A 27,556-nucleotide genomic window follows, 5' to 3' on the forward strand; every position below is an offset into this window, starting at 1 on the left:
CCTGTCCAAAGCAATAAAATAATATAAAGTAAAGACTAGATGCACTCGGATAGTGTATAACTGGTGAGCTATAACATTTATCAAGGATAGGAAAGTTCACTAGCATTTTTGCTTATTTGGTCGGCTTAGAAAGCTGATAAGGATGCATATATAGAGCATTCCACGATGTCTTGTCCTTTTCCTTTCAAGGACCAAACTTGTGAAACTGTAGTGAGAGAGGGAGTAGACAAATGGAGAAAAAGAGAGATGCGTCTTGAAATTCACAAGAAAAAATTCCAGCTTATTACAAGTGATTGTGAATTGAATGCATTTGCACCAGTTCATTTTGTCAGATAGCCTACTGCTATGAGAACTCAGCCAAAAAGACAAAGCGCACCATTTCCCAATTAAACTAAGCTTTCAAGATTGCTTTACCAAATGAAAAATGGCCCTGAGTTGCCACTACAAAGTGCTCAGTCAAAATACAAAAATATCTGGTAAGTCTGCACCACGCGGCCTTCATTCTGCAAGCAATGATGTTCTTAGCATTCCGCATATCAGTCAACCATTCATATCATCTACCAGCAAACTGTAATCACATGTAAAACAACAACGGTAATAATAAACGGAGATAGAGAGAGTCAATTTTCAAGTATCACCTAAGATCATAAATTCTCACCAATTCTCCAATAGAAAACGCAAGAAGTGAGAAGCAAATCCCGAGTACCAATAAGGATGCACTCAAACTTTTTTAGCAGGTTTCCAAGCAGAAAGGGTATAGATGATTCGTCCCTTCCATCCTTGCAATAGCCACCGGCTATCTTCATCGATCAGAAAATCTTTGTGGTAACGCTGCCTCACTTTAACAGTTGCTTGCTTCACTATCTCCCGGTCAAAAGACAACTGCACAAACCCAGCCCTCAAGCAACGAACCTGCCATTGCTTGTATGTTTCTGGCCTCTCCACTCTCTCCCAGCCTTCACAAGCTATAATATTCAGAGCCTCCCTGCCAAAAATCTCTTTCTCAATCACCAACCTCTCTAATTCTTCACGGGGAACAATAGTTTCAAGCATATCAAACATTGCAGAAAAGTGAAACAGTGCCTCTCGAAATCGAGTAACATAGAAAGGAGCATTGTATGCCCCATTTGTAATCCCATGAATGAAAACTTCAGGATTTATCTTCCTTACCAGATCAAGAACAATGTTCCTCGGACTGTCCACAGCCACTGTTTCATCAAGTAAGTTCTTAGACCGATACAGACAGTTAACAACAACAACTTCATCCCGGTCAATCTTGAGTTCCTCTAGTTGTATGGTTTCCCATTTCTTTGCAATGGCATTGTACTCAAAGGGCACTTTGAACTCCTTAGCATAAGCTGCTAAGCGACGTCCAGTTTCCTCAACTCGCTCTGCTGGCCGAAATCCAGGTTGGGGAAATTCTATTCCAGTCATCCGAAGCTTTGGCGGTCCACCTGGTCTGCATGACAGCCGATGAATAAAGGTGGGCCATTGGAAACCATAAAGAATGCCAAAATCGATAACATGAAGCCTCATTGAATTTTCTGCCGTATTCTTTATTGTCTTGTTAGAGACAAAATTAGAGACCTTTCTAAAAGGGCATGCAGCAAGATAAAGACGGTATGCTTTCAAGAGATCAGCCGCAGATGTTCTCTTACTAACAAGGCCTTTGTAAATCTGACTTCCAGTACCTGCCAAGCGTGCCTCAAGACCATCAGCAAAGCAATGAGCCAATCTCCGATTTCCATCCCCAAAAGGAGAGGAATGCAGCCTAATCTGCTTTAGCAATTCATTTGCGCTCCTCCGGTCATCAGCCGCAATAGCTTGGGCACAATTTATTAAAAGGGTTCTCAAATCCACCACCTCCCTTTTCCCACTTTGTTTCTTACCACGACCCTTCCCACCACTGGATCCCTTTGCCTGTCCATTCTGCTCATTTTTTATCGATGCACTCTTGAAGGCCTCGCGAAGAGCTGTCAAATCAGGCTGACCTTCTCCTGGGATACAAAGTAATACCTTATCAAACATTTCTGATCGCAAAGTGGATTCGGTATAAACAGCCAGTTGTTTGCTGCTCCTCCCTTCTTCAACATCCCCATCCTCCCTATGACGATTCTTATTTCCCCTAGGTCCACTAGGTGAGTGCTCCCCCCCATCTTGTTTCTCCAACTTGATAGCAACTTCACCAGTCCTCACCTTTGGCTCTTGAGATAAAAACTTATTGGCCTCAATATTAAGAAACAAGTCATTATCACTGGGAAGAAATCTGCTAGCCTCCTCAACACCCTTCCTGAAGTGCAAAATAGATCGGCTCTCACCGCTCCAATCAGGGACTTTAAAATTACTGCTAGGAGAATCCACCAGCCCATCTACAGTGGTGATTACACTGTTTGAAGAGCTATATGATGATTGGGATATGCTAGAAACATGTGGAATCTGTAGTTGAAAGGAATGGTAATCGCTTGGATTGTGAATCCAAGCATTATCATCTACATAGCCACTATCACTACGACTGCTACAAATGTAATTGCAGGGTAAACTATCAGGCAGGTTCCCACGATTTTGACTGATGAAAGTGGGGTTTGGTTCTGGTGAAGGAGGGTACTTCTTGCCAAGAACATCATAAAAGGATTTCTCGGCTACTTGAAGATCTAAAGAGTCTTGAAGCATACAAGTCTTATCTTCAGTATCTTCTTCCATAAGCATCTGGTTTATGTACCTCAAAGTTACATCTGAAAAGTCAAAATCTTCGGGAGAGTCTTCTTTTTGAGTCGGATTTGAATATGGGGTTACATCAGTTGGCTTTGGATAGGGCGGAATATAATGAAACTCCTTACAATTATGATCAACGAAAGTATTTTCGAATCTGGGTCTGGAAACAGGGTCCTGATTCGAAAACACAGATATAGGTTGGTTTCCCAATTGGGTTCCGTTAATTGAAATTGAATAACCTCTTAACCGAGGATCCATTGAACTTACAAAAACAAAAACAAAATTCAAAGACCTCTCCCAAACCCAAAAGTTATATTAAACAAAAAAAAAGAGTTCCTTGTTGTTATTCAAAGAATTTAAAGTGAAGTCGCAAAACCATAAAGAGACAATAAAACAGACAAAGAAACCTCCTAAAAACAAGAATCACGAACAAGTACAGTGCATTTATTAATATGCAGACACATAACAAGATTATCAGATTAATTTCGGTAGTGAAATTCTTTTTCCTCAAAAACAAAAGTAAGGAAGAATGACTATTATTAAGCTTATTGCTATTTAAAACTATATCGAAATCAGGAGTTGTTAATTTAATTAAAGGTGGAAGTCAACTGATAAACAACGACTGATTAAGTTCAAGAAAGACAGCTTGAAAATGATCAAATTTCAACTGTCAAGAAAAAGGGATTGGCTTAAGAAGAAAAGGAAAAAAAAAAAAGCATACCTCATAAGAACCCTGAGAGAGAGAGGGGGGGGGGGGGGAGTTCACTGTTTAAGTTGTTTGAAAGAGTTTAAAGTTCAGACAGCAGTTGCTAATGAAACGACGAGAAAGTAAAGTCATCTTTGTGAGTCCTAAAAAGTAACCGGTTAGAGTCTGTTCGCTTTCACGGTTTTTTTCCGATTACTAAACTACCCTTTAAAAAATAAAAAGCTAATGGAATGTACCGCGGACTTTTTTTTCACTTCTTTTATCTTATATTATTTTTTTTATTTTAATTCTTATTTTTTTTATTTTTTATTTTTTCACGTGGTTTTTTTTATAAATTTTATTGGTTTTTTATTTTTTCCTTCTTATAATTTATTATTTTTAACCTGACTGGCTCACCCCTTATCTTAAAATTATATATTTATCTTGCTAGTTTATGTTGACTCACACCAGGTTTTTTTTTTATTCTTCTATATTGTTTGTGGGTAAAGTTTTTTTTTCATGATTATCGTAATCACTTTTTTTATTCATTTGCTAACGTTGCCTTTTTTTTCATATTATTCAAATAAAACCAAATTATTTGGTTGGTCGGAACTATAACCTAGATTATTGGATTTGTTTTTAAAATGTTTTTTATGGCACCTAAATATTTTTCTGAAAAAAAAAACATAAAACTACGGCGTAACACGGCCCTGTCTAATTAAACATCTATTCAAACTTGAAATCAATACAAATAAATTCCTAACATGCATACTAGGGATGAGCAAAAAAACGATTAACCTGAGAAAATAAAAAAAATAACCAAAAAAACCAAATAGTAAAAAAAACAGATTAAACTGATTAGAATTTTAAAAAAATCGACCGGTTCGGTTTGGTTTGGGTTTTATAAGCTTAAAACCGAAAAAACTGAACTGAACCGAACCCAAACAAAAAAAAACAAGTCAAGCTGAACCGAACCTGTCAGTTTGAAGCAATTTTTGTTCTAAAATAACCGAATCAAAACCGGTTGGTTTGAACCGGTAAACCAACCAGTTTCGATTCGGTTCCAGTTTTTAAAAAAATAATAGTTTGGTTACTTTTTTTTATAGAAACCAAACCGAACCAAAAATAATCACCCTTAATGCATACAATTAATAAAAATAAATATGTTTAAATTAAAACAAAGAACGATACTTACTTGTTAAAGCACTTTAAAGTAATAAAACTTTTATTGTTGTCAATGATAAATCATTTGTCTTTAAGGTTTTATTACTCCTTACATGCGCAACTATAATGTTTGCAATATACCTTCAAAGATTTCACAACACCACTCAGGTTTAGATGCATTTTAAATAAGATCTCTGAATCAAAAATTATGTACCTTAAATATCTTTCAACAAGATAAACTTAAGCTTTATATTTAAGAGGATAACAAAAGCATAGAAGGAAAAGAAAACACGGCCTCCACCCCACCCCACCCCACCCTCATAGTGGATTTTGGAAGTTAAAAGTTGAAGAATTAATTCTGATAATAAGCATAATTAATTCTCACATTATCAATATTTGATTAGTCACCGTAAATCAAGAATTAAATCTAAACATAACAAACAGAAATCTCTATTTTTTTAGCTAAAAAAACTATTTAGATTTAGAACAAAAACTTCTAGAAGATACTGTTAACTTTCATATTTTAGACTGGACAAACAACGCACGAGAAGAAATAGCTCTTCATAGACCAAGCCCAAGTCCAAATTTCAGTTGGTAGAAATTAATCTTTTGTGATCCAAAATATTATTTTACAATAAACTCAACAAGCCCAATCCAAAGCCCGAGCACAAGTCAGGTCGACGCGTGTCTAAAGTCTACTTTGCCTAGAACCTCTCCCCTTTAAAAGTTTAGGTGCTCTTTAAGGCTAAATTTAACTTTTCAACTATCCACTTTATAAACACCAATAAAATTTTGTTCTTTTCCTACGTGGAATAGAGTTTTTTTTTTAAGAGTTCTAGGTTTCATCAAAATATATCAATCAATAGTTCTTTGAGATCAATTTCTTATTTATCCATAATATATGCAAAATATGTTAATATTTCATGTTAAAGAACTTTTGTTAGGGATTAAATTTTAATAAAGTTTAATCTAAAAAGAGAGTGGACTCTACTTTTAATTTGGCATAAAATATGCTCATTGACCATATTTTAATAAATTTTCCAACAAACGATCACAACTCTTTTAATATTATTGATTATTTTCAAGATAAATTCTTTGTGTTTATGTGTAAACATCTCTCGATTTAGAAAAAAAAACTTTTGTATTTCAATTTATAAAAGGCTAATAAATGGTTGGCTTTTTTTAGTAGTTCTATCCGTCTTTGAGCAAGCCTTATAACTACATTCCTCAATAATGTATCAGGGTTTATCAATATTTTTTCAATATTTTTTTGTTGGCCCAAGCCCTTTTTTACAACGATCTGGCCCCGTAGAGGATCCATAAATATTTTTTAGCCCAACATCAAGCCCACTAACCTGATGCATATGAGCTCAGATGTCATGCTTGGGCCCAACACCAAGCCACCTGCCTTGCGGCCTCTTAGGCTTAGGCTCACTATATGGCACCCCTTGGGCTTAAACATACGGTATAAGCCCAGTATCAGGTCCATATCCTAGCACCCTTGGATCTTAGTGCTCGCGGCTTGAGCCTAGTTTTGAGCATTGTTTAGGCCCAACGCCTGGCCCCCAGGATTTTTTTACTGGACTTGGGCTTTTTAGCCTAAATTCGAAATGTTATGGGACTCTATGCATTTTATCCTTGGGGAGGTGGGTATTCTTTGACTTATTGCATGCAATACAATTAACTTACTCGTCAAGTCTTTACTCCACCTACACCCCTAGGTGTACAAGAGTCCTATTAATGCATGTGTAAGATATTTGACCCTAATTAATGTTACAATGAAGAAATAACTCTTTGGTTTTTTTATCCAAGCACAAGAACAAGGTTCATGAAATTTAATATCTCCTGAACTATCTAGGTAAAGGGTTTATAATTTCTCTATTTTCAACATATTGTACATACTGTTTACACAAAATATCATTTTTCTTAAAAAAAAATAATTAATACATACCAAAACAAGAACAAACAATCTAGTTCTTGAGATTTAATGTTATTTTGCACATTTATTGTGATATCTCTCTATAAAAATATCAACTTAAGCATTTAAGGGTTTCAAATTCACCCGAAATAGATTGTTTTGTAGTTATTTGGCTTTTTACATCAAGCTATCACCTTCTTTAATTATAAAAAATAAATCAAATAATAAAAACAATTGATTAAATACATTATCCAACCATCCAAAAATTTTTATTTCCGGGCATTTTAGATTTTAGAATATCGTCGCTAAATTATGTTTCTTAAGCAAAATTCAAGTAGATTTTGAAGCTGGAATCCCCACAAGAATACTTCAAGCCTATAATACAAAATGTTGTGTGTTGAACCATTAAAACCACGAGAACAATTTAAAACAACAGTAACATTAACTTTCAATCTCATATTGCTGCTACTTGTAGTGGTCGCCACCGATTTTGCAACAACACAGCAACTTTTATGCCTTCTCCCCTACCGTTTCATGCCTGCTAAACCCCTCCGCCACCTCCACCCACGCCACCTCTGCCTCTACCGACCGCCTTTGCCTCCACTTTCTATTCCTTGTTAGAAAAAATAATTAAAAGGTGTCGTATTTATTTACTGATTTTTTTTTTCGCTTTACATTGGCAAAAAAACAATTACCTTATTTTATGAAATCAAAACTGATTAAAAAAACTTTATTATTTTATTTTATTTTTTTCAAAAAAAAAAGAAAAACATCATGAAATAAATAAATTTTATGTAAGAAATAGAAAAGCTCAAACACCCAAAATCAGATTTCCATGGAAAATTACATTGAAAAAAAATCATGTCTAAGAAATTACACGTTCACTACCATCAAGTACCTCTTACCAACACATCTATCAACTTCTCATTCATTGAATATAGTTGGACGATCTTTTGTGATAACAAAAATGAGTAAAACACTAACCAAAAAAATTAATCAATTTTTTATTTGTTTTGTCTTCTTAAAATAATTTTTTTATGATGTTAATAAGAAATTTAAAAAAAAATGAAAACTTTTTAGTGATAAATAAATAAAGAATTGGAAAGAAATTTAAAATCTTTTTATTTTTTATTTGATTTTTTAATCAATTTCTCTTTTATATGAAATTAAAATCAATAAAAAACTGACATGGTGCTTCATATCTTTGAAAAATCAAAATTAATAAAAAAAAAATTGATTTAACTATTCATGGAGGTACTACTGACGTCTAATGAACCAAATTAAATGCACTTAATTATCTAAATTAGAACCATGAAAATGAATATTATAATATACTTTAAAGGTGTGGAAAAAACACTATGCATGTACTGTAGACATAAATTTATTGTATTGTAGACCATACTGTAGATATAAAATATTTGTATTATGAACGACACTATAGTGCCATGAGAATGTTGTCTTTTTTGTTTTCTGGGTCGAAAGCTGCTTTCAACAGGTGCAGGGTTTAGCTTTTAGCCAAACCTATATATTTTTAATTTTATTTTTTTGTCTCTTTAGAGTTGTTTCTTTTCTCTTATTTAATTTTTTATACGATAAAAATGAAATAAATTGATGGGGGTTTTTTTATATTGTATAAAAGATGGGTGATGATTTTTTTTTTCATTTGAGATTGGGTTGGGTTGAATTTATTTTCTCTTAGTGTTAGGTCCTGCTACTAGCCGAATCCAATAGCGTTGGGTCTTGCTTCCCAACAGGACCCCGCAACTTTTGGATTTCTTGGCCACTAGACCTAATGCTCTTGAGTCTGGCTTGGCCGCCAGATCTAAGGATATTGGGTCCGTCTTTACATCAAAATCCAAGGTTATTTTGGGTCTATTTTGGCCGCCAGAACCAAGACATTTAATATATTCTCTATACCTTCATATATTTTTTTATATTTAAAAAATAAAATTATTATTGATATGCCAGACCCAACTTTTGGACTTCTTGGCCGTCAAATTCAATGCTCCTAAGTCTAGCTTGGCTGCTGGATCTAAGGATATTGGGTCTATTGTAGTAAAATCCAAAGCTATTTTGGGTCTATCTTGTCTTCCAAACCCAAAACGCTTAATATATTTTCTATACTTTCATATATGTTTTTACATTTAAAAAATAAAATTATTATTAATCCGCTTGTGGGGCACGGATAATATACTAGTATTTGTCAATAAATTGAAACCATCTATTAATTGAACCTTTTTTTCATCTGCCTACCTTCCACCTCTCTCTTTGGTTCACGCCTAACTTAGAAGACGGGATAAATTGAAATTTGTTACTGTCATGTGGATATGTGTGTGTATATAATATAATGTTACTCTTTAGGGTTTTATATTCGTAAATTTCCAGCAGCATTTTGGTGGCATTCTCCATTTGGAGTTCTTGAGTTAAGTACTTGCATTTTTTAATATTTTTTAATTTAGTCCTTAGATCTCAAAATGTTGTTCTTAATTGAAGTTCTTTACTTGAGAAAACGATTAGTTTTGGAAAAACAACTCAATTCCGGACAACTCGTCACTTCAATAACGAAAAAACAAAAGGAAAAATAATTTATTAACGAACAGAAAATTATAAAAATTATTAAATTATTTCTCATACTAAAGGCATTGATTGATTCATTTCGACAAATCAACGGGACTAATCTATAATTAACTCTCAAAATCAAGAAGAAAAAAAAAAGATAAAATAAAGAATAACGGTAGAAAAGTGATGATTAGGATCGTCAAAAAAAAATATTGATAAAACCTATGATTTTAAAAAACAGTGTTTAATAAAGAAGGGAGAAAAAAGCATTAAAAAAAGAGGGACAATAAGTCAGATGGAGCTGTCTCTGTTCTTTATGGGTGGCAGGTCCATTTTTAAATAAATAAAAAAAGAATAAGCTTGCCCATATTAGATATCTCTGTCCATTTCCACTGAGCATGCAGTCCCTGAAAAACATTAACGTGCGTGCACAGTTGCTTGGCGCACTAGCAAATTAACAAAACTAATGCATGAACCACAAGCCGAAATGCCCAGCAACATTATCATACAGAGCCCACAAGGTCACATTTTGATAATCTATCATACGATGCGATTATCTTTACATGGATTGCATATTTCAGCTAATCATATTGTTAAAACATTGCCCCCAAGCACGACGCCTTCTATCCTATGGAAACAGCCATGTACAAATCACCAAGCTCCTTGCAAGCCAATGCAACCCAGTTACAGATCAGTGTCGAATTGACTTAATTTACATCAGATTTACTTTCTATCATTAATCTGTACAGCATTAGAACCACCACCACAACAACTCTCTTTCTAACCAAATTTGTCCTATCTAAGTCTTACTGGTGTTCTTCAGGAAACAAGGTAAAGCATCAAACTTCAGCTTTGACCAGTTGCCTCCGATATGACCAGTAGGCATGGGCAGCTAGGACCCTGTCTAGAACCTCCTGCGGCACCGGTTCTCCCCTCCTTTGCTGAGGGGAGATTCTTGCTGTGTGCACCAATGTCTTCCACTTATCCTACATCATCCCAAGACCAACAAATGATTAGAAGAATAAGAACTATTTTATCGATGTCTTCAATCTTCTTACTGTTAATGTAGGGAGGGGGAAAAATGCTTAAGCCTTCAGCAAGCAAAGAAGAAAACACTAATCTCTTGCATTCATCCATATTGAAGCAGGATTCCCCGGCCTTCTTATATAGCAGTTGAAAGAAAATTAAAAATGCCTTCTTATTTAGCAGTGGAATCCAAATTAAAAAGATCCTAATAATTAAAAATGCCTTCTCAGAATGTGGACTACAAGGCATTTAGTAATGAATCACTCACCTTCAAATCAACATAAGTTCGATGGTTTGCTTTGTCAAAAGCATGCAATTTAACATCACGCCACCTGCAAATCAACAACAAAATCAAACAATCCAAATGGGTCAACTTCGTGTTCAACAATATTCGGGGATAAAAAGGATGATCATGGAGCAAACCTTCCAGTTCCAAGTCTCTCAACTGCTTGAACTAAGGCTTCTACTTCTGAAACTGTAAATGGCCTCCTGATCCGGCGCTGTCCAAACTCAGGATGCATAGATTTGCAGTTAAAGGGAACTACAGATAACGCACCCCGGCCAATTGCAGGAACTGGAACCAGAGCTCGTGAATCTGACATCTTATCAGCAGTCGAAGCCTTGGCAAGAGAGCAAACTGCACCGAGATCACTTCCAACAGAGCTGCTAAAATTAGTCTCTGCAGGAACTGAGGAAGCATGGGAAGTCCCTTCCTGTAGCATTAAAGAAGTTGTATGCCTGCAAATAAATCAAAAGGAAACAAACTTAATAAGACATAAATAATAACAATTTGAGAAGCTTGTAAAGAGCACAAAGCAAATGCACAAAGATGCACCAGCTATTTGCTTACCTAGTTATCCCACCAGGTGCACTGAAAGGTAAATTTGAAGGGTTTTTAGTGTGGGGAGGTGACATCATTTTTGCATGTCTGGACTCCAACATGAAACCCAAATTACTATGCTTATCATCTTCAGAGATTCCAGTCTGGAGCAAGGTTTTGTTGTCATCTCTAACCTTCTTTCCTTGGAGAAGGATACCAACATGTAGTCCATCTCCAAGTATAGAAGTTATTGCTTCCATGACTGTCCTCTACAGAATGTAAAGTATTAGATGTCACCAATAGACAATAACAGATGTGGCACCCTACCAGATTGAAGCCTCATACCGTGTATTTAACATGAAAGACACCTTTCTTGGATGGGATTATGTATTACATAGACAGTAATAAACATAAGAAAGAAAACAAAAGCCCCATTTGTTTCACAATAACTAGAAGGGCATTGATACAGGCTGTATAACTTGATTTAGTTCTACTAAATTGTCAACACAGAAATTATAAAACTGCATCTTATTTTCTCCTGTATGTAAGATTTCCTCACCTACATGTTTTCTTCTTCCAAACGGAGAACGCATGAAACTACTTTACGTTGTTAACAAAACAATATCCAGAAGGCACTATTGGATACCTTTAATGAGCCAACAGTTGCTGTTGCAGGGATCTCAATAAAGAGTTCCGGAACCTTAAATGATTTAATACTTAGCTTCACTGGATGATAAAAAAGAAGTAAACATAAGAACGACCTCAATTAAAATGAGCAACCAGTAGATCAGATACCAACAACAATTATCCATTATAGGCTTTCATACCATTACAGTCTCTTGAATCCAGAGATGCATGTTGGCCTGTTACTGAGGATGATGCTTCAGTTGCTGCATAAACGAGCTGGGATTATTCACCTAAACCTAAATGCAACTGCAAAGCCTAAACATAAACAGAGAAAAAAACAAATTAAATAATAGCTAGTAACCAGACAATTTTGCACCTGAGACCATATCATTGCCATTGGTCCTCTTATTAGAAGAATTAAAAATGTCTTCACAATGAAATGCTCCATCAGATGTAGGTAATGTACTTTGATCAAAGAATTTCCTTTTCTTGAAAGGAAAAATCTTCTGAGATCTTTGACAGCTATAGCTGGTTCTTCCATTGCGAAAAGGTGGTTTTGTTGTCCAGTCTGGAAACATATCAAAAGCCATGACTAGTTATACTGACATGGAGTGAAAGATTGTGGATTCATGAAGCTAACACAGCATGAGCTGAAAAGACCATTCCAGAACCAGAGACACTACGAGAACTTTACCAATTCATGACATAAAAAGAACGTAATTTCCACTTGAAGCTAAATCATAAAGAAGGTATTTACCAGTTCTGAAGTAGCCACCACTCTTCGAAATTGGAGCAGCTCGCCAGTGTCTGGAAGCAGTTAGATTACTCATTCTTCGAGTTTCAGTATATGACAGTGGCCTAGAAGTCTTTGGCATGGCGCCGTACTGAGAGCACCCAGAAGAGTTTCCGTCATCATCTCTACTCACTACTTCTACATCAGCGCAAGGCCTGGAAAAAGGACAAAGGCCTATGCAATCCTTGAATAAAGATGCCTTTACATTGCTTTCTACACTAGCATGTCCAATAGAACCTGCGTCAAGATCCATTGCATCTTCTGAGCCATCTTTGACAAGGAGAGTTCCACTTTCAATACTGCTACTTTTTACTAATTCAGCTTCTGGCTTTCTCTCAGTTAAACCTTCTACCTTGCCTTTAAAAATTTTCCTTGCATGAGAGGATTCTCCATTCATTTCACAAGAAGAGCTTCCACCAGCATTTTTGCTATTGACAACAACCAACTTTTCAGCAACATATATTGTTTCTGGATAATCAAAACGCTCTGAAGCAAAGCTTCCCTGAGAGTTGAAACTTTCCTGGTTATGCAAGAATTTATTCAATGCATTGCCATGCCAGTGGCCTTGCAACTCAGGAATGCAAGCAAAGGCTTTCTCATTACAAGGTTCTCCCAGCAAAGGTTCTATTATAAGAAACTTCCCTCTATCAACTTGCTCCTGTTGAATGGTATTTTTAACATTACAAAGATCTTTACCGCAAGCAGTATTAGTTGGAGCAGAAGTTTCCTCCTCCTGCAAGATTTCTCCAGCTACACTAGCCAGAATTTCAAATGCATGTTTCTGATTATTCTCACTTTTCTTCCTGATCGGTCCCCTCCCCTAAAACCAGTAATAAAGACTTTATCAGGCCACTGACTATTTACAAAAATTTAGACAACAGGCAACCTTGGAATGGTAGCATTTGATTACCCTAGCTGATCTAGATGCTCGAGGAACCACAGGAACCTGGTAGCCATCAAAACCATAGTCCAACCTTCTTTGGAATACCATATCTCAGACATTCATTACAAAAAGTGGTCATTAAATTAAACTAACCAGCTAGCTTGAACCTGCACGCCTCAAGAGAAGACCATGTCAGCAAACCAAATTTAGTTGGGACCAGGATAAAAGACAAAACATATTCCAGAATCAATTACGACAATGAAAAAACAGTAACTCTGAGTAGATCAGTGATTTGGGATATAGCAATTATCCCAAATCAGGTAGTGGAGATTGAAAAATCAGCATTTACTCTATTCCTTGTCTATTTATTTCCAGGAGAAGGATGATCACTTTTAAGTGATCAAATAGCTTGAACATCCAAAGAATATTAAAATAAAAAATGCATCTGCACCTGCATGTTAGCGTATTTGTCTACACATGTATTCTCACTTATCATTGCTGGCCAATCAAAACATAGTTGAAAATTCTGTTGATGCCATGAAAGTTATTTTTTCCCCATTTCTCCAATAAATGTATCCATGGTCTTAAAAAATAAGAGAAAAGAAAGGAAAGGAAAAGGAGACGATCTAGATCAGAAACCTTTTTTATGTCTTTGTGTAACAGATAAAGATTCTTACATTTAACGGGACATTTAAGATACCTCGATTTTACTCCATGACAGGTAGTCTGATCCTAAAACATGCAGCCTTCAATCCCTGTAAGCTCAAAAACTAAAAGAAAAGAACAAGACTTTTCATTTTAACCCAAGATAAAAATGTAAAAACGAAAGAAAATAAAAATAACAATATAAAATTAAACCCTGACTGACAGAAACTAAAACTGCAGCTTTAGATATTCATGTTGTGTCCTCATAAGAATCATCCAATAAAATATGGTGGGCCAATTGGATTTCAAATCACAAAAACAGAATAATTACAAAAACCAGTCTTTAACAAACCTAAAACACTACAAGGTTCCTTGGACCAAACATAAAAACAACGTAAATGGAGTCAACATAAGAGAGAGAAGCTTTAAAAATTTTTGTGGAAAGAAGAAAGCTTTCCAGCGTAAATAAAATCAAATCAGATCAAACAAAATGGAATCAACAATATATATATAGAGCAGATTTCAGGCACCCTTTCTAATTACCTGTCAAATTCATGCAAATTCCTCAAAAAAAAAATTTGGAAAAATGCATTGGCAAAATGAACAGTAGATTGAGGAACAAACTGACCTTTTAAGATTGTCTGGTCATCAAAAACCTCCTGAAAAGTGAAAACCACCACACTTTATATCCTTTTGGTCTTTGACCCATTTCAAAAAAGTGAAGGGTTCCCTGGCCGGTGTTGTTCACCGGTTACAGCAGGTCATAAGCAGAACCACTGAGGACCAGTTCCTCATCCACTCAAACTTGTAACGAGTTCTGTAGTTGACACGTGGAAGCCTCTCCCTTCACGTGGGTTTAATCTTATCTCGTCCGCATAAGTACTAAAAACTCGTTGATTAATTCTCTTATATTTTGTTCTTACTGTGTGTTTAACACGTTGGTTAATTAATTAATTAGCTTTGGAAGAATTGTTTTTGAACAATTTGGTTTTTTCGTGCAGTGAGTTTCGCCGTGAATTTAGAAGGCTCGGAGTTTACTTTCTTCTCATGTCTATATATAATAATCATGTAGAAACCAGTTTGCAGCTACCTATTTCCTTTTTTATGAAAATAAGGAAATGAACAATTTAATAATACTACTTCAAGAAAGAAACGATAATAGTAATAATTATAATTTTACAAAGAAATAATAATAATACATAACTTATATAAATATTATGAGACGTAAGATGCAAGTAAGAATAACTACTTTAATTAATGAATTGTGAGATTGCTCATCTTGGTCTCGTGGATCTAAGACCTACCAAAATTCTCGTTTCTGTTAATTCTTAACCACGGAGGACTAATTGCCCCACAATAAAACATTCAAATTCTTTTACTTTTAATAGCTATATAATATTATAAAAATGATAGAAATCCTTCTTTTAACTTTTAGAAGGATTGTTGGACAATATAACTTTGTTTTTTATGTTTATTGAATCCACTCTAAAGCTATAATCTATAAATAATGTAAATAAATTAATATATATATATATATATATATGGTGGTCGGGCAGATTCAATATCTAAGGACTTACAAAGTCTGATGGCTTAAACTATTGATGGGTTTAAAGTGACGACGAAGGATCAGATTCAAGATGGGTTTAGCTTCGTCCATCGTAACTATTGATGGTAGACATATTTGGGTGCAGATGCCAGTGATGGACTACTGATTTCTTATCTAAACCTATGGTGGGAGAGACGAGAAAGAAAAATTTTGATGGGGTTGAATCCAAATATGTTGTTAATGATGGATGGTCAAATGAGAAGACAGATTTCAAACTATTACTCTTTTAATGGAAATTAATTTGTGAATGATTGTTTAAAGAGAGAAAAACTTGACGATGTTAATGTAGAAGATGGTGTTAGGGGGAATTGCATCCGTAGATTTCATACATGTGCATTGCGACTAACTTAGATGCTTGGATGCTTGGTCATATGACCAGCCTAATTGACGGAAGATTTGGCGTGTGGTTGTTCAATCTTGGTGGAGGCAGAATCTAAGAATTTTATGGATCTTGACGATGAACTGTTTAAGGTGATAGAAGCAAAAATTCTATGGCTTGGTCAAGAGACTTGGTCATATGGCCAGACTACTGTTCAGGGAGGATTTGCTTAGCCAAATTGCCTAGGATAAAGGCAAAATTGATGTCTTTAAAAGGAACCTTGGCAATGGACAGTACAATGTAAAGAAGACAAAACTAAGGACTATATCGCATAAGATTAGGTCAAAAAGGGCGAGCCTTGTGGTGGTGGAGGTGGCTTGGCCAATTGTCTTGGGTAGGGCTGATCTGGGGACTGTTTTGTACACTTTGTTGATGGACAGATCAGGGTGATGGAAGCAAGACAGTTATGCTAAAATTATAGCTAACGAACAAGCCATACAATGATGAAAGATCAGGAATTCAAGGCACCTTGACAACGGGGACTGATTGGGGTGAAGAATTCGACAGCCAAGTCGTGCAAATATTTAATTAAGGAACCATACTAGAAGGATTTGGTTTAGTGTATTGCCTTAGTAGGGAGGTAGTCTAGTGGTGGTATGGTATTAAGAGTTTACACTTTGACAATGTACAATTTGGGTGAGAGATTCAGCAGCCAAGTCAGTGGGTTCGGTTGAGGAGTTAAAATCATCAACAAAGATTATTTGGTATGCTGTCTTTGAGAGGAGGTGGTATGGATGGCTATTATGTGCATTATAACAACAGATGGTTCATGGTGATGGAAGCAGAATGGTATATGCCTTCATTGGATTAGCATGTTAGGAATTCTTGGTGGTCAAAACATGTGACAAGGGTTGGACAGCAGAGTTGTTGCATCAATGAAATTTTATGGCCAATAAGGAAGTGTCTTAGGTGCAACTGTAGCGTATGGAAGACTAGGTCAGATAGATTTGATGTTGGGATGTTATGTGTGTGTGTTTGGGCAGGATTGGGACTTGCTGAAAGAACTTCGACATAAGATATGTTGATCACCGAAACTGGTTGTTCATTTCTATACTTACAGGTTACATGTGGGATAGCTAGAAGAGTTGGGTGAATTTATGGGGTTCATTTGATTCTTCAAGATGGGTCCTATGTGGTGTTTTTCATGGAAAGAATAGGATCTCTAGAATGCTGTAAGAAGCGTCTGAATTCATGAAGACAATTTTATGGGTAAATGAACTTGGCATGTAAGATTACCAAGAAGATGAGTATTATTATGTATGTGACTTGTGGGAGTTGCATACGAAATTCAAAAGATATGGCAGCTTGTGATAGTGTGATGTTGCAGCTTTATCATTGTCTAAACGAGATTGATGGGATTGATCTCGATAGTTTTAGGTGGGGCTCAAAGTTTATTTGACTATGTTGGGAAACAAGCAAGATCTTAGAGAAGAGTATAGTCATTGCTTAGTTCGAAAATTAGTTGACGATGGGACTATTAAGGCTTCCTAAGCATCGGAGATTTGATGGACGTCAAATTTTTCTAATGGGGGAGATTTGTAATGGGGTTAAATTTATTAGGGGTACGTTGACGAAAACAGTGATGGAACAACATGGTGGGACAATGTTAAAATCAGCAGCACTAATTAGATTGACAATGTCGATAAAATCAAAAGTAGGGGATAATGATAAGTCTAAATGATGGACAATTCAAGACTTGACGAAAAGATTACTTGCATGAATGACAGCATGCATCGACAGTGACAACGTGCATAGGCATTGGTAGATTCGGAAGCAATATACATCTAGCGATTCTATAATATCAGCTTATTGGCAGAGTGGGCTGACAGGGGTGGGGACTTGACGAGAGACAGTTCAAGGCATGATGAGGCAATATTGGCTTATTGGCAGAGTGAGCTAACAGGAGTGGGGACTTGGAAGACAGACAGTTCAAGGCATAATGAGACATAATAAGACTGGTAACAAAGGTGTTGGTAGAGGGAGTTGGTTTGTGGGAGGCAAGCAAAGGGAGTTACGGCAATTTGGGACAATTAGTGATAGTTTTCTGTAATTTCTTGTTTGAGGAGAAATGGCCAGAACAGAGAAACATGTGTCTTGAATTATGCTGGAACTTTAAGACAGTTTCCTATTGTAACTTTTAATATGTTTTTGTAATATGTAGGTTGTAAATTTATTGTGTAACATGCAATGCATTGTAGGCAAAGCAAGTTATATGGGTAGGCAGAATCATTGTGCATAACGCACACACAGACAAACTTGTGTATATTTTGAGTCAATGAAAGATTGGGTTCCTGTAATAACTTGTGTGTTTGTACATATTGCATCATTTCTACTTGTGTGTTCTGCTTGTTTCGTAACAGGAAAAATTTTGGGGAAACCTCTTGGTGAGGGGAAACACTTAGTTGTTAGACAAATATGAGTGGATCGATGGAAGGAATGTTAAGTCTGGCAGGGAGCTAGGTTGTCGCATAAGAGCTGGAAAATTTTAACGAGAAAAATCCGACCCTGTGACAATTATATATAACCCTGTGACAATTATATATATATAAACAAACAAATATATAAACGGTGTTGCTCTTTTATTGTATCAATCATTATAGATGTAGAGACATTACACTATGAATTGTGGTGAAGTAGAGACAATTTTATCCTTTAAAGAGAATTTTGGTTGCCCAAGTTTTGAGGGTAATTTTATCTTTTCAAAAAATCAATTGGTCATTAAAGGATTACTAAGGGTTACTTTCATCTTTTCAATTTTCTCAAAATAATATAACCTTCAAGCTCAAAAAAACAATTGTTGGGCAATGGTGGTTGTGAAAGGACCTTTCTACCCTTATATTTGGAGAAAAATAAGAAAAGGGTCTAGGGGTGATTTTGTCTTTTCATATTGGTTTTTTTATGAATGTCGGAATCACAAGGGATGCTTTGGATTTTTCTCTTTGATTAATTAATTTTTAAATCAAAGAACAATTGTTTTGTATTAAAAAAAATAACATTCAAAAAAAATTTATTGGTTTATCCCGGTTTTTTTTAAAAAAAAATGTTTTGTTTTGTATTTAATTTTTGAATTTCTTTTTTATTTTTATGTTGATGAGCTTTATTTTATAAAAAATGATTATTTTGAAATAATATTTCTAATATGTCTAACCTTGTATTTTTATTATTATTATTTTATTCACTCAATTTCATGTGTCACTATTTTTATTATTTTTTATTGATTTTAATAAATAAGTTTTGTTGGCATAAATTGAGAAATGTCTTATTTTATAAAATTAAATATTGTGATCTACATCTATTTTATTTTTTTTAATTTTTTTTTAGTTGTTATTAATAACTTTTTTTGTTTATTTAAATTAATAATTATCAATTTATTTTATCGATGCTTAGATAAATTTTTTAATTAACACTTTAAATTATAGAAGTAAAAAGGCGTATCAAAATAGTATGTTTATCCAGAGTTTTTCTAAAAACATTATATCAAATATGTTTTGTTTTTTTAAATATCAAATATCTAGTGTGCGTGCGTGCAGAGGCGTTGTTGTTTTGATGTACACCTAAAATCAAAAGTTGTTCTACCTAGATGTTTGGGAGAAAAAAGCTTATGGTGCTATAAAGAAAATATTATTGTGGTCTGCAAAATAAATAAATAAGATTATAAAGAAAATATGTATTAAATATGTTGTATAGATAGAAAAATGAGATCGGATACTGAATAAAAAGGGGGGGAATATAGAAAACATGGTATAAACAAGTTAAAACTCCGATATTGTTAACCATTGTGTGAATCACGGCCATGATTTACCTACATGTGTTGCTAGAATCACTGACTTTACATGAACAACCACAACTATCCTTGGGAAAATTCAGTAGATTATAATGCTAGATGAGCGTTCCTCGAAGGCAATGAAGCTACGTATCCTGGTCATCCTATATATTTCTTCAAAGCTGCCATGGAAATTTCTTCCCTGGTCGTGATAAAGAAACCACCCCCCCCCCCCCCCAAAAAAAAAAAAAATTAATAAATAAATAAATAAATACTCTGATCCTTCATATCTTGAGAAAAAAGATACTTCAAACTTGTCTCGGAAAAAAGAACAAATAGTAAGATAAGAAAAGTGAAAACTGCAAGTCAAATTTGAAATGTTGTCAAGAACATTAAAAACTACAATACCGAACAACGAAATAATTGATAAAAAATATGATACAGGTAACTTTATCTCAGCAAAGCTCATTCAGCTGCCAAATTTTCAAACTGCCATGGGTTGAATTCCATAGATCGAATGTCAGTCTCTTCGATGCTACCTGAACTATCTATAGCTGCCCGGTGTTCAGAATACTTGCCATTATACTGGTACACTTCTAAGTCACCCCAAGGTGTAGGGTGAATCTCATCAGTTCGGTCAAACCATCTTGGAGTAAACTGGTGACCCTTAACCTCTCGGTTTCGCTTCTCAGCTCTCTGTCTCTCCTCCAGACTAAAAACAAGGTAAAACACAATAATAGTATTAATTCCCCTTTTCAGCGACCAGAATGAACTCAATAACGAGCATGGTCCATGTAACCATGAATTTTCCTGGGGAGGAGCCTTTCCAGATTCAATTTAGCATGCAAAACTGTTGGCATGGACTCACCCTATTTTTCTAGTGTTTAAGACATGCATGCATAAAAGGGTGAGATGGTACCTGCTCTTCTCATAGCCAGCCTTGGATAGATCACCGTGTTCAAGAGCATATCTATCAGGGCGTAAACGGGAATCTGATCCTAGTAACTTCTTTGGAGCAGTGTCAAAGCTGTTGATCTTGTGAGCAAAATGTGTATACTGGAATTTATCGTTCTTTGGAGCTTCTGCAACCCTCCATACCTGAAGAATGGCAATAATAGAATGATGAGCTATGGGCCCAGTTAACAAATAAGTCTTGCCATCACTCAACCCAGAAATAGTGAAACCCTATAATTACAATTCAATAACCATATAGCATATTCAAGTGATTTAAATATTTAAATAGAAGTCATAAATCCTTTCAGCTCCTGAAAAAATTACAAATTAATTACTAAGCAATTTATTGGAGAAAACAAATACACGAACTATTGTCCAAGAAAATCCAGGTTATCAACAAGTACAAGAACTTGAACAAGGATCGATGAAAATCTTCCCATGTCAAGAGCTTCCTTTGTCATTAAATATCGTACTAAGAGAACACAGGTAGCTGCTGACTTCCAAAAAAAGGTTTTTTGGGCAAAGCAAGCAACATGACAGTTTTTCAGCAAAAAATTCCCTTACACTACTATCTTTGGATTTATTTTTTTATAAATAAAATACGTGAACTTTATGTCTTCAATCAATTCTCTTGTTTCATAACAGAAAAATCCATCTTTTCTTTTGCCCAGGACAAAAAATAAAAAGGCAAGATCAATTGATTCCACAGTATTAAAGTCGTTCAGAAATGAATGAGGGTGTTTAGATAGTCTAAACAAATTGCACCTTTTTATTACTTGCAGGAAGTCCAAAAAAGAAGAAAAGGGAAGGATTATGAGAGATGTAAAAGAGTGAGTAGAATAGGACCATGTTCTACCTAAATCAAGCAGATTCAAGACTCAAGAGTACCTATAATAAAATTTGAAATTCAAAATTCTCAAATTATTACAGCAATTAACTACCACTTAACTACAAAACCAAATCCTTAATGAGTGCCCTAAGAGCACCCACTAGCTATTCCCTTTTAATATTAGAATCAAGTGGTTTGACATGTACATCCTCAAATTTTTTTTATAACATGTGACAACAGATGTTTAAAATAGGCATAATGCTAACTTGACCAAAGGTGGGTAACTTTGTGCCAAAATATACTAGTTAAGGACCCTTGCATTTCTTCATGGCACTATAATTTTGCTTTTTTTTTTCTCAATTGAGTACTTTTCTATTCCTTAAACTGGTATAACTCAATTCTTTGTATAAATTACAGCAAACTTTGATAATTAGAGTAGATGGACCTTTTTTTGTGAAATTCTTTTTACTTTTCATGATTATTTTTTTTGTTAATATCACAGAGGTTGCATATTAAATTTGAGAAAAAAAACCATTTTTTAAAACTATAATCATGAAATAATTTTTAAAACTATAATCATGTAATAATTTTGTTAGCAAACACTAATTAAACAATTCTGAGAACTCCGTGAGAAATCCAACAAGAAAACAGTATTAATAAAAGCATAATTTAATACTGATATGAAGAGTCAAGACTAGCTAAAAATTTGTTTCATTTGTCCCTGTTAAACCTAAATGACATACTATTTGATAAAAAAATTCTTATTCCTAACCATAAAACTTTAAGCCAATAATAGACTATGTCAAATATGTGATTGTATACTCTTAAATAAAAATTAACAAAATTTAACATGGTGTTGTGTTTGAAATGTGCAAGTCTTTTTTTCTTTTATTATGAAATTGAGATCTATATGGATTAATTTGTCAAAATGATAATGAGATTTCATAAACACTTAAAATGTAAAAAATAAAAGTTGAAGAGGCAGGTAATTTAAGCATTTGAAGTGTTAGCATAGAGCAACTACATGAAAGGTCAATAACTTGAGGAATAAAACACCTATAGGATATCATAAATTGGTAGGAACCTAACTAATTGAAGAAGATAACTTTCAATGAGGAAAAACAATTGCAATATGCAGACACCTTAAGCGAATTGACACATCTAGTGATTTACTAGAATCTCCATTGGATTTAATTATCAACTTTTATGTGTTGATGATGTCCTATTTTATCCAGATCTTTGTAAGATAAATAGTAAAATCTCATTCTTTTTTATTTTGATATTAAACTCAATTATTGTTTAATAATAAAGAGAGAGAGGAAGAGATCATTACAGGCTGTAAAGCTTAAAAGATTCAATTTCATAAACAAGAATACATATCAAACCAAAGACAATTTTCCTAAGCAAAGATAAACCATTTCCATAAGAATTAAAAACATTCTGTATATTAAATAGTCAACCACCAAGAAACATTAGACAGCTTTAAGCAAACCTAACTACGAGATAACAATAAAGAAAGATATGGTCTAAAGACAATCAATCAGCTACTCATGGTCTTACACCAAATATAAACAGGACCTAAGTAAAAAGGTTGTCATACATGGGAACAGAAAGGGTGTGCAATAACCAATAGAAATTTCTAATTAGAAAATTAGAAAAAGACAAAAACAACACTAACCTCCTTCAGTTCAGTGCCTGCACGTGGCTCTCCTTCTATGTCACAGGGTTGATAACTCATTGATCCATTCCATTTCCCTGTCATCAATATCTGGGGCTCCTCAGCAGCATTGTATACATATCCATCCACCTCATAGCGACCAGCTCTGCAAAAGTCTCTTAGAGTTAAAAAATAATTTATAGAAAGATTGAGATTATTAAAATATGCAAGTGATAATCTCATTGAATGTGAAATTGAACTTTTAGACAAGATTCATCAACCTAAAACTACACTGTACAATTTAAAGGCCTTTTAGTTTGTTGATACATGATCATGTAATAAAATAATGAATTTCCATGGTAGCATTTACACACAAAATTCAACAATGGAATACCATAACCAGATGAAGATTTCAACCATACTAAATGGACTTAATAAGAACCATATATAAATGCTGCCTCAAAAAGGCACCTGCACCCATGGTGGAGGTAAACTAAGTGGGGGACATAGGATTTGATAGATGGATCAGCAACCTTATATGAAAAGAGCTTTCCCCAGTCTAGCATGCAAACAAATCATAAATGTTCCAGCAGAAGCATCCAACACTATCTAAAAGGTGAAGTAACCATACCCAAGCCAGCCACATGGTTGAAAATACAGTACAGCTTTGTCCCCTGTTGTCATGTTTGTCAGGACCATCTCCCCTGGTGAATCAATCCAAGTTCGTCCAAAGATTAAGTTACTCACTTTCGTTGGAGGAGGCACCAAATCAAGAATTACACCATCTCTTTTGAGCGTCACACGTGTTCTGCATGCACATTGCAATGTTAGATATACATTTGTATATTTTTCTACAGAAGTAAATTCTTGGTAAAACTAGTTGTAGACAATAATCACACTGAAAGCATCTCAAAAGGACTGTCCCAAATGAGAAGTGGTAAGGAAAACAACACAACTTTACTAGGAAAAAATCTTATGTGGCATTATGATACATGGATAGAGTTCCAAGCCAAGTGATATTTGAGGTTAGAGTTCTACAGAACTAAATTCTTGGTAAAACTAGTTATAGAAAATAATCACACTGAAAGCATCTCCAAAGGACTGTCCCAAATGAAAAAAGGTAAGGAAAAATACACAGCTTTACTAGGAAAACATGACATTATGATACATGGTTAGAGTTCCAAGCCAAGTGATAGTTGAGGTTAGAATCCCAGCCCACTTTCTGTGAAAAGGTGGTTCAAAAGAAAACAAAAGGAATCATCTAGTATAAGTTTCCTTAGGAAAATATTTATAATTAAAAAAAATCAAGGAGAAATATTATTTAAAAAAATTCAAGAGAAACCAGAAAAGATAGTTATTGGTTGGTACAATAGTTCGTACTATTGTTATGTAATTTGAATTAAAGCTATTGTTAAGAGGAGGAGGAGGAGGAGGAGCCATTGTTTTCTATTTTGAAAAAATTGATAGTACAGTTTTATAACCAAAAACTAAATATAATATAGCCATTGTTTTTTATTTAAGAAAATTAATGTGCCGTTCTTTTTTATTTAGAAAGATTAATAATACATAAGCAAAATTTATATTTTTTTTATGAAATACACAAATAAAAAGATAAGAAAACCTGGAAACACATCCCTGGACATCACCATCAACCAAATGATTTTCCAACAATCCAATGATATTAAATGTCGCCCTCATGCCAGCACACAGCAAGACGAGGACACAAGGAGGAAAGTTCATCAGTTCATGATACATACCTCCGGTCAGAGGAGGTTAAATACACAGGTAACTGTATTACTTTAAAAAAAATTATTTGTGATAGAGATTTCTGCATGTTGCCCCTTCACCCTTCAGCTTACATTCGAAATCGCAACAAATAAATAAAAATAAAGATATACACTAAACTGATTCCAAAGTTATAGAATAGCATATCAAAGGAGACTACAAACCACGGATGTTTTTACCTCCCAAGAGGATAGATCTCGATTGAGTTCCCTAAAAATTTAGTTTTGACCTTGGAAGTGATATCATAAGTAAAATGCTCATTTTCAGCATGTCCGGCGCTTATTGGCGGATGATGACTAACCTGTGACAAAAGATGTATCACAATGAGTTGAAAATTTGCTACCATGTACGAAAATTCAACTTAAAGACCAAAGAAATGAAGGACAGGAAAGCAGTAGAGTTTGACAACTATCATTCAAAGAAAAGGTTAAAAGATAAATCTCTAACTGCTAACATTTCACATGTATCTCACCTGTTCTGATATAAAAGTAAGGTTTCCATGATTTGTCAATTCATAAGTCTCACCAAGAATCGGATTAAACGGCTTCCACGTGCGTTGAAAGGCATAGTATACAGATATGAAAAATGACGCTGCAATCACCACATCATCAGCCTCATACCACAAATGCATGGACAGAGTAATTGAGTGGGAGAGGGAGAGGGAGAGGGAGAGGGAGAGGGAGATCATACCACTATACACCAAACGCATGTAGGGATCCTCACATTCATCTGCAAGATCTAACAGGTGCGAGTACTCCATCAACTGTGACCATACAGTGCCATCAGTCTCTTCATAAAATTACATAGGATTAACGTTATAACAAGTAATAGCCTAATAAAGCAAACCTCTGCCATTTTCTGCAGCATTGACATTGGCTCGAAAATAAGTACAGGAAGTGTAACCATAGATGTAACATCAGATCCTACATACTTTTGCATCATCTTCCAATAACTGTCCCGATCCTGGAGAAAAGCAAGAAAACAACAAATGAATATAATCACATGCACATGTTCTCTGATTTATTGTATGAGAATACTAAATCATTTTATTCCACCAAATACAAAAGGCATCTTCTTGCTACAGGAGGGTTCATTTAAGCATCAATGAAACTAGAAATTGAGTTTCTAAAAGAATATCATTTCTATCTTACTATGTCAGACACGCACTGCATATAACTTTGCACGAGGAGCCATAGGATATAGCCAATAGAGCTTTGACTACATGCAAGCTAAACTGATCTAATATATTGTAGGTGGACTACAGTTCAAAATTATATTCAATTTTAAAACATCAAAGCCTTGCCCCTGATGGAAGCATGTTGAGTTTCAGTTGGTGCAGCTGATATTTAAGATAATATTTAATATGAACATGCGCCCCTGTAAAGCTAATCAAGAATTGTAAACTATGCTAAACAGGACTTGAGCTGATGTGTCTTTTCTTCTTTCCTTGCCAGCATCATGATGTCCCAAACTAATTTGAAGTCAGAACTCATCCTACAGATGCACAGAATTGCATGAACATATGCACTACAAAGCTGATTAGATGCACTGCTGTCCAGAACATGTTCCGGAAAGACCCAGTATCGTGTTTCAAATCCATCAACCGTATTCATTCGATTGAACCAGCTTCCTGCACTAACTTTAGCTCGTCGCCACACACAAAACACAGAAGAAAGCAGTGTACCTCTTGTTTCCATCTTCCCTTACTTGCTTCTTCTTCAGCATCTTCTGTGCCTCCTTCAGGATTGACGACTTCCAGTCCTTCATATGGCACTAAACTGCAGAAAAGAAAACCGACGCAGCTTGTCAACAACCAATCAAAACCACGAAACTGTTAAAATTGTCAAAAATATCCTCCGCCTGGCTTACCAAACATATTGACAAATGCAAAATAGTGTGATTCCCAGAACCTATTCAATATTAATCCTGCCAGCTTGAGCATGACAGGTGCTTAACACAACTAAAATTAACCCAAGCCCGCTCATCATTTCACGATCAAAATTCGAAACGCATCTCAAAGATATAAATCACGCTGATATGGATCATTCATAAAGCTATATTATAATAAAATCATTGATAAATACTAGTAAAAAAATGGATTTCAATTCGAGCAAAACAAATAAGGAAACAAACAGATCATCAATAAATCCTGTTTACATCCAAGGCACTAAACTAGAACATAATTACATCAGGCGATGAATCGTTTGTAACCAAATCCAAATCCATGAGCAACATGTATTAAGAACTGGAGGGAAAAAAAAAAAAAAAGAAGAAACGGATCTGGATACCCGTTGACTGATCTGGTCATGGCGGTACCAAAATTGGACAAACTGGAAGCGATCGAAGCGAAGAAGCCACCACCGCTACCGCTACCGCCTTCGCTTTGCTTGGGATCATTAGGAGGAGCCATTTCTTTGGAAACCCTAGGAAACAGGTGCCGAGCGACAACTAGAGAAAGAGAGAATTGATGATGACGACGGTGTTCGTTTGAGATTTGTTTTTATAAATTAAGAAATGATAAAGGAGGGGTGATAATAATTATAATAATAATAATAATAATAATGCACTACGGCTATTTGAATATTATTTATTATTAATACTGGAAGGGAACAGTGATGAAGAGCACAGATGGAAAAGGATGCTTTGGCTGGCTAGTTGGCGCTTAATTGGTTTCAATCAAGTCTAAAGAGATGAGAGATTTTTCCGTGCTGGAACGGAAAAAATATCTTTCATCATTTATAATTGAAATCC

General features: G+C 34.9%; 3 protein-coding genes across 8 annotated transcripts; all 3 read right to left on the reverse strand.

Moving 5' to 3' along the window:
• Positions 1-231: 231 nt before the first annotated feature.
• On the reverse strand, positions 232-3,531 carry LOC133689821 (scarecrow-like protein 9). 3 transcript variants are annotated; one of them, XM_062109881.1, is made up of 2 exons: positions 659-3,528; positions 232-503 (listed from the first exon to the last, which is right to left on the reverse strand). In XM_062109881.1, exon 1 carries the CDS (start codon positions 2,968-2,970, stop codon positions 721-723), a length of 2,250 nt encoding a protein of 749 aa, XP_061965865.1. In that variant the 5' UTR covers positions 2,971-3,528; the 3' UTR covers positions 232-503; positions 659-720. The 3 variants fall into 3 exon arrangements, with proteins under 3 accessions (XP_061965865.1, XP_061965864.1, XP_061965866.1); XM_062109880.1 differs by having other exon boundaries at positions 232-568; XM_062109882.1 differs by lacking the exon at positions 232-503 and having other exon boundaries at positions 819-985; positions 1,171-3,531.
• A 5,978-nt stretch (positions 3,532-9,509) lies between these two features.
• Positions 9,510-14,654, reverse strand: LOC133690014 (telomere repeat-binding protein 5-like). Of its 4 annotated transcripts, none has more exons than XM_062110156.1 (11): positions 14,461-14,654; positions 13,865-13,957; positions 13,215-13,354; positions 12,269-13,124; positions 11,888-12,079; positions 11,712-11,774; positions 11,531-11,610; positions 10,915-11,153; positions 10,488-10,802; positions 10,333-10,396; positions 9,510-10,024 (listed from the first exon to the last, which is right to left on the reverse strand). In XM_062110156.1, the coding sequence occupies exons 3-11, from the start codon at positions 13,293-13,295 to the stop codon at positions 9,878-9,880; spliced, it is 2,037 nt and encodes a 678-aa protein (XP_061966140.1). In that variant the 5' UTR covers positions 13,296-13,354; positions 13,865-13,957; positions 14,461-14,654; the 3' UTR covers positions 9,510-9,877. The 4 variants fall into 4 exon arrangements, with proteins under 4 accessions (XP_061966140.1, XP_061966138.1, XP_061966139.1 ...); XM_062110154.1 differs by having other exon boundaries at positions 13,888-13,957; positions 14,461-14,653; XM_062110155.1 differs by lacking the exon at positions 14,461-14,654 and adding an exon at positions 14,376-14,429 and having other exon boundaries at positions 13,888-13,957.
• Positions 14,655-19,840: 5,186 nt separating this feature from the next.
• On the reverse strand, positions 19,841-27,511 carry LOC133689280 (oxysterol-binding protein-related protein 3B-like). The gene is made up of 10 exons (XM_062109087.1): positions 27,094-27,511; positions 26,490-26,583; positions 25,652-25,768; positions 25,496-25,568; positions 25,278-25,396; positions 24,985-25,106; positions 23,652-23,828; positions 23,042-23,186; positions 20,500-20,678; positions 19,841-20,292 (listed from the first exon to the last, which is right to left on the reverse strand). The coding sequence occupies exons 1-10, from the start codon at positions 27,213-27,215 to the stop codon at positions 20,046-20,048; spliced, it is 1,395 nt and encodes a 464-aa protein (XP_061965071.1). The 5' UTR covers positions 27,216-27,511; the 3' UTR covers positions 19,841-20,045.
• Positions 27,512-27,556: the final 45 nt, after the last annotated feature.

Source organism: Populus nigra, chromosome 3 (genome assembly GCF_951802175.1).
Source record: "Populus nigra chromosome 3, ddPopNigr1.1, whole genome shotgun sequence".
Classification (NCBI taxonomy): Eukaryota; Viridiplantae; Streptophyta; class Magnoliopsida; order Malpighiales; family Salicaceae; genus Populus; species Populus nigra.

What these genes read in the sequence shown, in the direction of transcription:
- LOC133689821 (XM_062109881.1), bottom strand. Translation starts at nt 2,970, where the DNA reads ATGGATCCTCGGTTAAGAGGTTATTCAATTTCAATTAACGGAACCCAA.
- LOC133690014 (XM_062110156.1), bottom strand. Translation starts at nt 13,295, where the DNA reads ATGGTATTCCAAAGAAGGTTGGACTATGGTTTTGATGGCTACCAGGTT. An exon ending in GAGCATCTAGATCAGCTAGG is followed by an intron (nt 13,125 to 13,214) that starts GTAATCAAATGC and finishes TACTGGTTTTAG; the next exon opens with GGGAGGGGACCGATCAGGAA. An exon ending in GGATTCAAGAGACTGTAATG is followed by an intron (nt 11,611 to 11,711) that starts GTATGAAAGCCT and finishes TTTATCATCCAG; the next exon opens with TGAAGCTAAGTATTAAATCA.
- LOC133689280 (XM_062109087.1), bottom strand. Translation starts at nt 27,215, where the DNA reads ATGGCTCCTCCTAATGATCCCAAGCAAAGCGAAGGCGGTAGCGGTAGC. An exon ending in CAACCATGTGGCTGGCTTGG is followed by an intron (nt 23,187 to 23,651) that starts GTATGGTTACTT and finishes AGACTTTTGCAG; the next exon opens with AGCTGGTCGCTATGAGGTGG. An exon ending in GCTGGCTATGAGAAGAGCAG is followed by an intron (nt 20,293 to 20,499) that starts GTACCATCTCAC and finishes CCTTGTTTTTAG; the next exon opens with TCTGGAGGAGAGACAGAGAG.